Below are 12659 nucleotides of genomic sequence, written 5' to 3' on the forward strand. Positions count from 1 at the left end.
CATCTCTCCGTTTTCCAAGTAATTGTGCGCCTCAGTTGTGCTGTGTGTTATTGTTGTTACAGTATGTACAGCTGCATGGAAACTCTGACTCCCACCCCCCTCTAATCTGTCCTGCTCTTGCCTTTACCCCATTACATACATCAACCACCCTCCCCACCCTCCCCACCTCCACACACACACTCTGTTAGACCCCCTCTTCCCGCCCCACTCCACCAATCTCTGGAGCATCAGTGCAGGAATGCTCTCCAGGCCCACAGACTTCCAGCTAATGTCAGCACTTTCTCTCCCAATGAGCCGTACATATCCCCCCCGCCGTTCCTTTTTTATTTATAACCCCCCTACGTCTCCATATCGAACCCGTCATGCCTAAACTCTTCCCCATCGCCGGGGTTTTATGACTCAGTTGCCGCTCGGTGGCACAGAGAACCGTTTAATAATAACATCACCGAGCTCCGGATTCGGCTCGTCACCCTGAAGAGGACAAGGTGCTGCTTACAAACTTCTCCACATGTGGATTTCATACATATGTTAACTTTAAAGCAGAACTATGCAGCTATTTAACCCTAAACCAGCAGCTTCAGGATCATGCTGATGCTCCTCCACTGTCTGGAACAGGGGGAGAACAGTCCCCCTAGAACGTTTTGTATTTATTCCCTCGTCTGACCGGAGCTTTCTAGGTTTACCAACCTTTCTAGGTCGACTTGGCGTCCCGTCGGCTGGGTGTGTAATTAGACCATATAACTGAATATGTAATGATCTGGTTATTCAAATAGTCCACCCACACCACAGCAGCTCTCAGCCTTAACGGGGTTAATTAGCTAGTTAGTGGGATGCGGTGTGTTAGGGCAGCCTGTGCTGTGCAGAGGGGTCCCAGGACCCCTGTTAGAGGAACCCACTAGTCTAGTTAATCAGATAAGGACAGATGTGGTTAGAGATTCACCTGCATTATTTCTTCTGCTGCCCTGTAAGAATAGTGTGTGTGTGTGTGTGTGGAGTGTGTTAGGGGGTGTTGGGGAATGCTTCAGTGGTCAGTGGCAGTGGCTGTAATGAGGCAGTGGACGAGCTGAGCTGGGCTTTGGGTCAGCTGCTCTCTAATCAATATACACAGTAATTGGGGTCACTAAACTCACACTTTCCTGAGGGCCATCACTGGGCTTGGACAGTAACATCAGGGGACAAAAGTATTGGGACACTTGCTCATTTAAGTCTAGGGAAGTCCCACCTAGAAGTATTAAATGGAGCTCCACCATCATTCCACAGTTCTTCCACTGCTCCACAGCTTCTCAATGCTGGGGGCTTTATACCCACCCCCTCAAGCCCATGCCTGGCATTAGGCAGCAGCATGTTGCCAATAGGGTCATGATGTTGATCTGCTCCAGAGAGTCCTATTCTATTGGCAGCACTTCTCTGTGTGTGTGCACATATTTCAAGGCTAGCTGTCACACCTGCTCATCACACACACACACAAACACACACAAACACATGGGCAACATCTACGCACAAGCCCTCACACTCCGTAAGCTGCTCCTTCTCAAGACCTCTTTACAAAGAGTCATTCTGTGTTCTCTTTGTGTGTGTGTGTGTGTGTGTGTGTGTGTGTGTCTGAGAGAGAGAGAGAGTGTTTGTATTGAGATACTGTCCCACACTCAGGGGATCCACTCCAGATGTGCTTTGCCCTCCATGTCACCCTAAACACTCCCTGCACTCCACTGGGACACTCTGTGTGCACGAGTGCATGAGTGTGTGAGAGAGAGAAAGCGAGAGAGAGAGAGAGACTGACTGTGTGTGTGTGTGTGTGTGTGTGTGTGTGTATGTGTGTGTACACACTGCATGTTTGTCAACATCAGTGAGAGAATATATTGATTAGTATAGGGGTGGGCGATACAATGATATGGTGTCACCATTGGGATCCGTTACATCACAGGGCGCTTTTCTGAGTACCAAGTACTGAGTACTGAGTATCAACACAACACTAATTAACTGCATTCATCATCAACACAGAAGACTAGAGAGCCTGTAAACAACAATGAGCAGTAGACTGTACAGTAACTGTAGAAACTGCACAGTAGAGCTGGGCGAAATGGAAAAATTACGATATTTAAAGATATTTTTTACGATATTTATCGCAATATTTTTTATCATGTAGGCATCAACATCAAAATAAAAAAAATGCAATCCAAATACTCATACTGAGTACCGTGATTTTTACTCAAAATATGCTACACTTCATTTAATTAAAAAAGACTGATGATTACACTCTCTGTAATGAAACGTGCAGATAATCAGTAGACCTTAAGCACTGACGATATCCATGATACACTGATAGAAGCATATTGTGTAACATGATAACAAAATTTATCACGATACAATAAAATATTGTCATATTGCCCAGCTCTACTGCACAGAGACAAGGAGCCAATTATTTACGCAAGATTACATTACTTTATTACTTCATGTTCTTACCAATATATTATATATTTTTATATTTATATATATATAATTTATATTATATTTTTTAACATTTGCAAATGCAAATCTCAGAAAATTGAATATTGTGATGCACATGGCTCATGGCAAGTATTACAGTGTTATATTTTTTTATTTTTTTAAGCTTTAAACACACAAGAACACACCGGATCCTGAGGCGTGCTGTAACCCACACCTACCATACAAACCTATTACAGTAGACTGCATTATACACTGATACTGGATACTGATGCAAAAGTAGTAGTAGTAGGCCTCAGAAAAATAAAATATAGGGATATGCATTGCTTTTGTCAAATTTTATGATGCTATTTTTGCAAGAAGTGCTGCAATTATACCACAGTTCTTGTGGTTATTGGTTAACAGGTGTGTGTTCTGCTGTGGTCGTTTTTTATTACAGTCTGAGAAAAAAAAAGTGTTAGTCCTGCATCATCTGCTGTTAGTGTAAGATCAGGGATACCACCCACTGAAACCCATTATTGCACTAATATATTTATTTATTTTGTGTATAATAGGAGATATAATTGGGGGTTCCCTGCTGGTAGGTGGGGGGGTGCAGTAGCACTTTGCACTGAATTAAATAATGCGGTTAATTCATATGAATTATCTGACCAATTTGCTGTCTTTAAATGAAGTGTCTCTAATGTCACTGTTTGTGTTTTTGCTTTTTTTAGGACACCTGGGCTTCCAGGACAGTTTCGTCACATCAGGTGTCTTCACCGTCTCTGAACTTGTGCGAGTCTCACAGAGTAAGAACCTCTTTACATCACTGTTTAGCATCTGCTGGTCTACACTTCAGAAAGCTGGTAGACTCAGCCATAACATTAAAACCATCATGCCACTAAAACAGCTCTGCCCCGCCGAAGCATGGACTCCACAGGACCTCAGAAGGTGTCCTGCTAACGTTAGCAGCAGATCCTTTAAGTCCTGTAAGCTGTGAGGTGGGACCTCCATGAGCATGGGTTGTTCTTCCTTGGATCACTTTTGGTAGGTGCTGACCACTGCATACCGGGACAGAACACCCCACAAGACCTGCTTGCTGATGTTCTGGAGATGTTCTGACCCAGTCATTATCTAGAACATCACAGTTCGGTTCTTCTCAAAGTGTCTCAGATTCTTACGCTCAGCTTCCCACACCTTCAAGACCTGCTGCCTTGAACTAGATCCTAGATCTTCAGTGTTATTCACTTTACCTGGTGGTGGTTTTAATGTTATGGCTGATTGGTTTACAGTCTTGTATTATTCTACTGGACTAATTTTACTAAATACTACACTAGGATACTAGTAAGCTCAGTCCAGCTTGTTGTAGTGGTCCACTGTAGTAAAGGCCACACCGGTCAGGTGTCAATATCTTTATTATTGGATATTAAATATAAGATTTAAGGTAAACGGATTCTCTGTAAGAACTGAAAAGCTGCTCCGGTTCACTCGTCCTGTGCCCTAATCCTCCTGGTCCTACAGAAGCAGTCACGGCTGTTTTTGGAGATCTGAGCGGTGCAGTGTTCTCGGGATGCCGTTCTGGTTCCCACTGCATTTTCTTTCAGCTCTTTCTTCTGGAACAATGGAATCCACTGTTCCTGCGCTAGAACTCGAAACAGTGGCAAACTGCAGACTGTCAGCTTAAAGAGAGCTAGATTACACCGCAGCTCTGCAGCCCTTCGGACATACCGACCCGTCCAGAGGCACTTCCTTTGTGCTGTGACTGAAACAGAGCATGTGCTGCTGGTGTCCCGTTCATAGGTGAGCACTTTATCCTTGGGTATATGAAGATATGCGCGACCCTGACCCCCACTGTGGGCTCTGCCAGCTGTGCGCTCGGCACTCTGGGCTTACTCAGGGACTGGTTGGTAGGCGGAGTGCTATGACTGGATACAGTCTTACGCAAAAAATTGAGAAGCTCTGGCTAAATCAGAGTGTTGTTGGAGTCACAGTCTGTACTGAGACACGCTTCTGCACAAAAAGCACAAAATCTTTGTGCTTCAGATTGTGCAGAAAAATTATTCTAACAATATATAAGTTTATGTAAGTGGTGGATTTATTCACTTATTTACACTTTTTTAAGACTGTACATAATGCAGCATGTTTATACAACTCAACATAGACACATTTTTGCTACTAGAAGTAGTAGTAATAACTTAAGCGTAATAGTAGCAGTGAAAATAGTAATGAAGTAATAAGTAGTAGTTGTTGTAGAAGTAGTAGTAAAGTAAAAAAAAGTAGGAGTTGTAAAGCAATACAAGTCGTAGTAGTAGTAAAAGTAGCATGGCATTAAGAGTAGTTGTAGTAGTAAGTAAGGTGTAAGTAGTAGTAAGGTGAAGGGAGTAGTAGTGTAAGTAATTAGGTAAAAAGTACTAGTAGTACTTAAGGCAATGGGGTAATAGTAGTAGTAACAGTAAGAGTAGTAGTAGTTGTAAAGTAAAAAGAGTAGGAGTAGTAGTAAGAGTTGTAAGGCCATAATAGTAGTAAAAGTAGTATGGCAATAAGAGTAGTATTAATAAGAGTAAAGTAAAAAGAGTAGTAGTGTAAGTAATTAGGTAAAAAGTTCTAGTAATAAAAGGCTATGAACATGCAATAAGGGTAGTAGTAATAGTAGTAGTAGTAATAGCAGTAGTAGCAAGAGTAGTAGTAGTAGTAATAGCAGTAGTAGCAGCAGTAACAATAGTAAGAGTATCAGTAGTAGCAGTATCAGTAATAATAGTAGTAGTAGCAGTAATTGCAATAGTAATAGTAGTAGCAGCAGTAAAGTAAAAACAGTAGTAGTAGTAGTAATAGCAGTAGCAGTAGTAATAATAGTAAGAGTATCAGTAGTAGCAGTAGTAATAGTAGCAGTAATTGCAATAGTAGTAGTAGCAGCAGTAAAGTAAAAAGAGTAGTAGTGTAAGTAATTAGGTAAAAATTACTATTAGTAAAGGTAAAAAGGCAACCAGGGTAGTAGTAGTAGTAGTGGTAAAACTAATTAGGTATGTTTATTTATATTATAATATATATATATATTATAATAATATTATAATATTATATTTATTTATATTAATAGTAGCAATAGTAATATTAATAGTAATAACATAATAAGCAACAGTAGTAATAAAACAGTAACTTTAATGGTAAACAAAATGGTAAAAAAAATGTTAGTAGGAACCTGATAAGAGCAGTAGTATAACAGTGAAGTTATACATGTGAATTAGTTGTAGTAGTAGAAAGACAATTTTTCATAATAAAGTAATAAATATTAGAAATAGTAGTAATATTAAGTAGTATGTGTATTTGTAGTAGTGATGGGAGGAGTAGGAAGTAATGAGAGAAATATTGCTTTTATTTGAATATTAATTAACATTAATTAACATTATTTAATGAATATCTTTCACTTGTATTATGACTGTACTGTATTTACACAAATTAGAATTGAGATGTATCAGTTATAGATATTAATGTTTACACAACAGTTGGAGTTCCACCACAGAAGACCCACCACCTGGGCTTTATTTATATTATTTATAAAGACAAAAACTAATGAATGAAATAATTAAAACTTGATGGTAAGAACTTCTAAAGGTGCCCCTGAGAAGCCCTGCTGTCTGAAAGCTCGCATTGGTGGAAGTTAAAGACCAGTTTACCACAACAGAACTCCAGAACCCTACAGCATGGGATGTACACAATATTGACAAAAGTACTGGGACACCTGCTCATTTATTGCTTCCTCTGAAATCGAGGGTGTTAAAAAAAGTTGACTGTCCAGAGAAGAAGACTTTCTACTAGATTTTGGAGGAGCATTGCTGTGAGGATTTGATTGCATTCAGCAACAAAAGCATTAGTGAAGTCAGGATTTTGAATGATCACCACCCAAACTCATCCCAAAATAATTGGAAGGAGCTCCACCACCATCATTCTAGAGAACACAGTTCTTCCACTGCTCCACAGCTCCTCAATGCTGGGGGGCTTTATACCCCTCTAGCCCACGCCTAGAGGCATTAGGCAGCATGGAGCCAATAGCTGCATGATGTTGATCTGCTCCAGAGAGTCCTATTCTATTGGCACTATACTGTATAGCGTACTTTCTTAGATTACTTTTAGCTCTGCGTTTTCCAAGAAGCCGAGAAGAACTCAGAAGAAGCCTGAGCGGAAACAAAGAAGGAAGGCGAGGGGTCGGAGGAGTCGGAAACGTGACCTTTAAAAATTGCAGACGTCCACAGTGGAGAGTGACAGAGTGCAGCGCGATCCATACGCGCCTGTCGATGGCCGCTAACAATAGCCGATCCAAACTGCCTGTCAGCACTCACAGGAGCCTTCTGATCAAAGGTGCATTGATCACGCTCCTCCGTGACCTAATCCTGGGCCCTGCGGTGGGGAAGAGGGGGAGGGTTGGGGGGAAGGGGGGCGCCAGGGGCCTGGGCACGGAGCCCACGCATGGGGGGCTTCCCAGGCTCAGCCTGCGCATGCCCTGCCAGCACAAAGACGGCTTCTGAAGAGAGAGAGGGAAACGTCTGGGTGCCACCGCGGCCTGGCCCGGTGACAGAACGGAGGAGGGGTTTCAGCTGTGTGTCTGTGTGTGAGTGTGTGTGTGTGTGGTGGAGAGATAGTAGGGGGGGGCATTTATGATGGCTCAGGGGAGTCTGCTGTTTAGGATAGTGTGTGTGTGTGGTTGTACGGAGAGGTGGAGCGAGAGAGGTATAGCGAGAGAGGTAGAGAGAGAGAGAGATATTAGTCCGATTAGCACAGCCAGCGCTGCGCTGCATCAGAAGTCCTGGCATATGATTGTAACGAGATTAAGGAATATGCATAATTGATCCAGCTCCACAGAGGCATCGGCTTTTATCCTAACATCTGTGACACGCGGGGAAGAAAGACCAGCGCTGGGTGGCATATGCTGGCTGTTCACTTCAAATCAAAAGTGATTTTTTTAGTCCTCTCTTCACCCTCCCCCCCCCTTCCTCTTCCTCTTCCTCCTCCACGGGCCAGCGACTCGATTCCTATAGACGTGTTTCTACTCGCAGCGCAGAGTTAGGACGAGCGTGCTTGGGCTTGTACTCCAGACCGTCCAAACAATGGCCCGAGCTTTACGCTTTACACCAACCAGCCATAACATTAAAACCTCCTTATACCATCAAAACAGCTCTGACCCATCCAGACAAGACCTCAGAAGGTGTGTTGTGATACACTATATGTCCAAATATATGTGGACACCCCTTGTTATGAATTCATCCAGCCACTTTAGGTTGCACCCATTGCTGACACAGATGTGCAAATACACACACACACACACACACACACACACACACACACACACACACAGCTTGTCTAGTCCCTGTAGAGAAGAAGTACTGCCAATAGAATAGGACTCTCTGGAGCAGATCAACATCATGACCCTATTGGCTCCATGCTGCCTAATGCCAGACATGGGCTATAGAGGGATATAAATCCCCCCAGCACTGAGGAGCTGTGGAGCAGTGGAGGAGCTGTGTTCTCTGGAAATCTTTTTGGGATGAGTTGAGGATAAGGTGGGGTGTTGATCTTCCTGACCTTACTATAATGCTCTTGTCACTGAATGCAATCAAATCCTCACAGCAATGTTTCTTCCTTGAACAGTAGAGACAGTTACTCCAACTCCAAAAGCAGTACAAACTATTCATACCCTTTATTTCAGAACAATAATAAAACAATAAATAAGCCGGTGTCCAAATACCTCTGTCCATATAGTGTATCTGGCACCAAGACTAAAGTTAGCAGCAGATCCTGTAAGTTGTGAGGTGGGCGGGGCCTCCATGAGCATCAATGAACCTTGAGCACCCATGACCCTGTTGCATGCTGGGTCACCGGTTGTCCTTCCATGGAGCATTGTTGGTAGCTGCAGCCAATGTATACCGGGACCAGCCCACAAGATCTGGTGATGTTCTGACCCAGTCGTCTGGACATCACAGTTGTACCTGGACAATTTGTATGAGAATGCACACCCTCCCCAAAACGAGCCCCAGACCACCGATTTCAGGAGGCCCAGGACTCGTATTCAAGGGTGGACAAGGGTGAAAACGTCCTTAGATGACTCCCTGAATCTCCTTCATCAATTCCTTTGGATGGGGAGCAGTTCCAGCACTGGCTTTGCTTGTAGGCCACATTCCAAGCCTTGTAGGCTTTGCTTCGTCCAAAGTAAAGCACAGCCAACCTATTGACGGATATGTTGTGAAAGGATGCATTTTCCAGGCAGGCTGTCAAGTGAAATGCCTCGCACCCGAGGCCAACCTAACAGCTTTGGAATCGTCCGTCCATTTCCAAACGTCTGGAATTGGGGATGATCTGATCTCTTCTGTATTTTGGAATCGGCTCCCAGTCCTGTTGTAACATGAGCGTAACCGTAGTCCCCCATCCCTTTCAGGCTCATATACATGACTTATGCCTTTGCGTCGCCCAGGGATCGCTTACGCATCTTCCCGAACCCTCCTTTAGCGCACCTTCAGAAAAGCTCCACAGTCAGCAGAGGAGTCCTCTAACAGGATTGGTCCCTGTGGAGCAGCAGGGGGGATTAGAGTGCAGTATGTATGCGTGCTCATGACTTTGGAAGGTGCCTGTGGAATCAGCAGGAGCAGCAGCAGCAGCAGAGCGATGATATGATGAAGCTGAGTGCGAGGGGTAGGAGGTTCAGGCTGGACCTCCAGGTCCAGGAGAAGTGCAGTGGAGTGCTGGGGGTGCTCCAAAGGATCCTGCGGGGGTCCTGTGCGTACGAGTGAGTGTGTGTGTGAGATTTATTTAAGTGAATGGGCGCGAGGTTGAGTACGGAGATGGTGCCCGTTCAGAAGATGAAGGGTGGTGATATTGAATGGACGACAGGCTGCCTTAGCTTTTCCCTGTCTATACGCTGTGACCTTGGCTTTGTGCACCCATTACACAATTCAGTGGCAGCCCAATCGAATCTGCTTCTGTCGATCAATATCCTATTAAAGCGCCACACAAAAAAAGAGAGGGAGAGAGCGCGGGAGAGAGAGAGAGAGAGTGGAGGAGGAGGGGGGGTGGGAAGATGGGGGTAGGGGGGCGAGGGGCGAGAGGGGCGGGAGAGAAATGAAAGTCTCCATAAAGTTAGCGGTTATAGCTACGTTTTTGTAAATGGAACTCCACATAATTGGCCGGTCAATACCAGGCCGGGGTAATTTGGGAGATTGGGCCCCCGCCCTTTCTGTAGGCTACCTCCTCCCCTCTCGTTCCCTCCTCTCCTCTCTTCCAGTCCGGCTTCATCTCTCGTATACGGCTCTGTATTTCCTACAGTGCGGTTTGGCCAATTTACCTTCCCCTCCGCTTTCATATCAAGCGACAGAGAGACACGACTTGGCACGCAGACAAGCTCAGGTAGACAACAGGATGTATGTGAGTGTGTGTGTGTGTGTGTGTGTGTGTGTGTGTGTGTGTGTGTGTGTGTGGCTCAGCTGTAGAGCCCAGCTTCTGGAGCCAGAGAGAGGCAGGATTTAGGATTAGTCTGAGGTTATTGTTATTATTCCTCCGGTGAGGGCCCTGCTCAAACGTTGGCAGGCGCTGGGCAGCCCCGTCCAGGCGCAGGAACACCTGGGATATCCCCGGGTACAGGCTGGGCGCTGGCACGCTTTTCGCAGCCATATGATCGAACGGGGGGGAGAGATGAATAATGGAGGAGACGTGGGCAGCCATCATCTCCCTGTCCCGCTTCAGTCTCGACCCCGCAGCCTCCTGCCCTGGTACTGCCACCGGGGATGCCAGTGGGTAGTACCATCTGCATGGACACGGGACACACACACCCACACATACAGTTAGGCCTGTAGTGTAGCAGAGGTCACCAACTGAGCGCAGTTCTTCAATCCCCACCTGCTGTGGTCTTCTAGAGGCTTTATGAGCTACACTATATATACTGTATATATGTCCAAATGTTTGTGGACGCCCCTTCATATGAATGCATTTGTCTACTTTAAGCTGCACCTATGAACCTACCGACACCATGCTGCTGCCTAATGCCAGGCGTGGGCTAGAGAGGCATAAACCCCCCCAGCATTGAGGAGCTATGGAGCAGTGGAGGAGGAACTGTGGTTGGAGTCCCACAGGGTTCTATTTTAGGGTCTACGAAACTGCTATTCAGAATCAGAACCTTCATTCAGTTTTAAAATCAGCACAAAAACCTAAAAAATGGACCTGTGCGGTTCTGATAGGACAGTGACAAGCTGGGGAAGTGCTGTGCAAGCAAACCATCTGCCCTGCTGGAGTCGTATTCTCAAACATCTCAGAGCAGGAGTGCTGATCTGTGAGCGTTTTAGTGAGGCTGGTCAGTGTGCAGCTCTCCATGACTGACTCCTCTCTCCTCCACCTTGACCTGCTGGTGTCGGCCTGCGGCCCGCGGACTCACTCACCACCTCTCACTTTGATTTGACGGCCCGCTCGGTAGTGGAGGCCGTGGGGGTGATGAAGGCTGGCGCTGAGCTTTTCTTTCGTCCTGGAGCGGGGCGGCCTGGGTTCCCCGAGGTTCCCCGAGGTTCTTCAGCCCGGCTGATCCAGCAGAAAAACACCAAAGTCCTGTCAGAGCCGGCTGCCTTCGCTCCGGCTCGGGAGGAGCTCCGGCATGCCCCGGCCCGCTGGCTCGTGAGGAGTAAAGCGGTGAAAACAGGAGGAGGAGGAGGAGGAGGGTGAAGAGGCTCAGGGTGGACACACGTCCAGAGCTTGACGTTGATTGCTGCTTCTGTTGTCAAATGCTTCAATTTGAAAATCCGGCCGAACAAAAGGCATTTTTCTCCCTCTCTCCCTCCTCCTCCTCCTTCCTCCTGTTCTTCCTTCAGTGAAAAGGCCCTCCAGCTTTTGTGGAGTCTGTAGCCGGCACTGGAGGGTGGTGTGTTTATGTATGTGTGGGGGGTAGCTGACTTCTTTAACTGAAGACCACACTGGATCGACACTCCGCTCCGTTTTCTTTGCGATATCAGGACAGTTCTCTGATTATAAACGTGGTTAAGCTGTTTGAGGCAGTTATACATTTGCAGGTGTAGCAAATATAACCTTACTGTGGTACTTTGACTTAGAGGCATCACAGTGTGGAACCCGGACAGTGCACAACAGCCGTCCTGTTTATTTTGAGATATAAAGCAGCTGCATTGTTGAACACTAAAGTTAGCAAACAGACAAACAGCTATAATCAATAACCCATTTATTGATCAGTTCATGCATCACACTCCTCCTGCCTCCCAGCTCAACATGGTCAGTTTACCCTCGTATATACATATCAAATCATCAACCCAGTGTCACCGTTTCAATTACGCCTGTGCTATCTTACACACCAGTCTTCCAAAACATTAAAACCACTGACAGGAGAGCTGAAGAACATTCACTGGGACATGATCTGGCTCCAGTTTGCACCAGGAAAGGGGTGACTCTACATATTAGGCAGCAAATTAACAGTCAGGAACTGTGATGTTCTAGATGACTGTGATGTTCTAGACCCCATCAGGCAGGTCTTGTGGGGTGTTCCCGTTATGCAGTGGTCAGAACCTACCAAAAGTGTCCAAGGTTCATTGAAGCTCATGGAAGCCCCACCTCACAATTCCACAAGTCCACACCTCGACGTCTCAGAGCTGTTTTGGGGGACCTGCTCAATTTTAGGCAGGTGGTTTTAATGTTATGGCTGATGGGTGTAGAACGTAAGTAGACCAAAGCAGTGTTGGAGGTGTTGGAGCACTTTCATCCAGAACAAATGACGTAACTCAGTCCAGTGCATATAGAACCCTGGCTAAATGTCAGGCACCCTTCGGACTCTTTGAGAACCAAGACCCTGAAGAACCTTTTAATTTGTGGTTCTAAGAGAGTTAATGGAAAGTGGAAAACCCTCAACTCATTAACACAAACCTATTGTCTCCATGCTGCCTAATGCCAGGTGTGGGCTATAGAGGGGTATAAAGCCCTCCAATACAGAGGAGCTGTGGAATGATGGTGGTGGAGCTCCATCCAGTACCTTTGAAGAATAGGATGAGTTGAGGAATCACTGAATGCAATCAAAACAATCCTCACAGCAATCCTCCTCCTCCAGAATCTAGTAGAATCTAGCTCTATTTAATAGCCTCGATTTAAAAAAATTCAAAAGAAATCATGAATGAGCAGGTGTCCCAATACTTTTGTCCAGACCGCGTATAAAGTATAAGCGCTCCATATCTCAGCATCTACCTCTTTGGTTCCTCCTCTTTATCCTT

The 12659-nt window shown here is 45.5% G+C and overlaps 1 protein-coding gene across 1 annotated transcript in view; it reads left to right on the forward strand.

Moving 5' to 3' along the window:
- The first annotated feature begins 1482 nt into the window (after positions 1 to 1482).
- LOC140548819 (nuclear factor 1 A-type-like) overlaps positions 1483 to 12659 on the forward strand; it is a 44119-nt gene continuing 32942 nt past the window's right edge. The window contains exons 1-2 of the mRNA XM_072671991.1: positions 1483 to 1516; positions 3159 to 3233. Coding sequence (XP_072528092.1) covers positions 1483 to 1516; positions 3159 to 3233 — 109 coding nt within the window. The remainder of the gene's footprint in view (positions 1517 to 3158; positions 3234 to 12659) is intronic.

This window comes from Salminus brasiliensis, unplaced genomic scaffold, assembly GCF_030463535.1.
Source record: "Salminus brasiliensis unplaced genomic scaffold, fSalBra1.hap2 scaffold_122, whole genome shotgun sequence".
Lineage (NCBI taxonomy): Eukaryota > Metazoa > Chordata > Actinopteri > Characiformes > Bryconidae > Salminus > Salminus brasiliensis.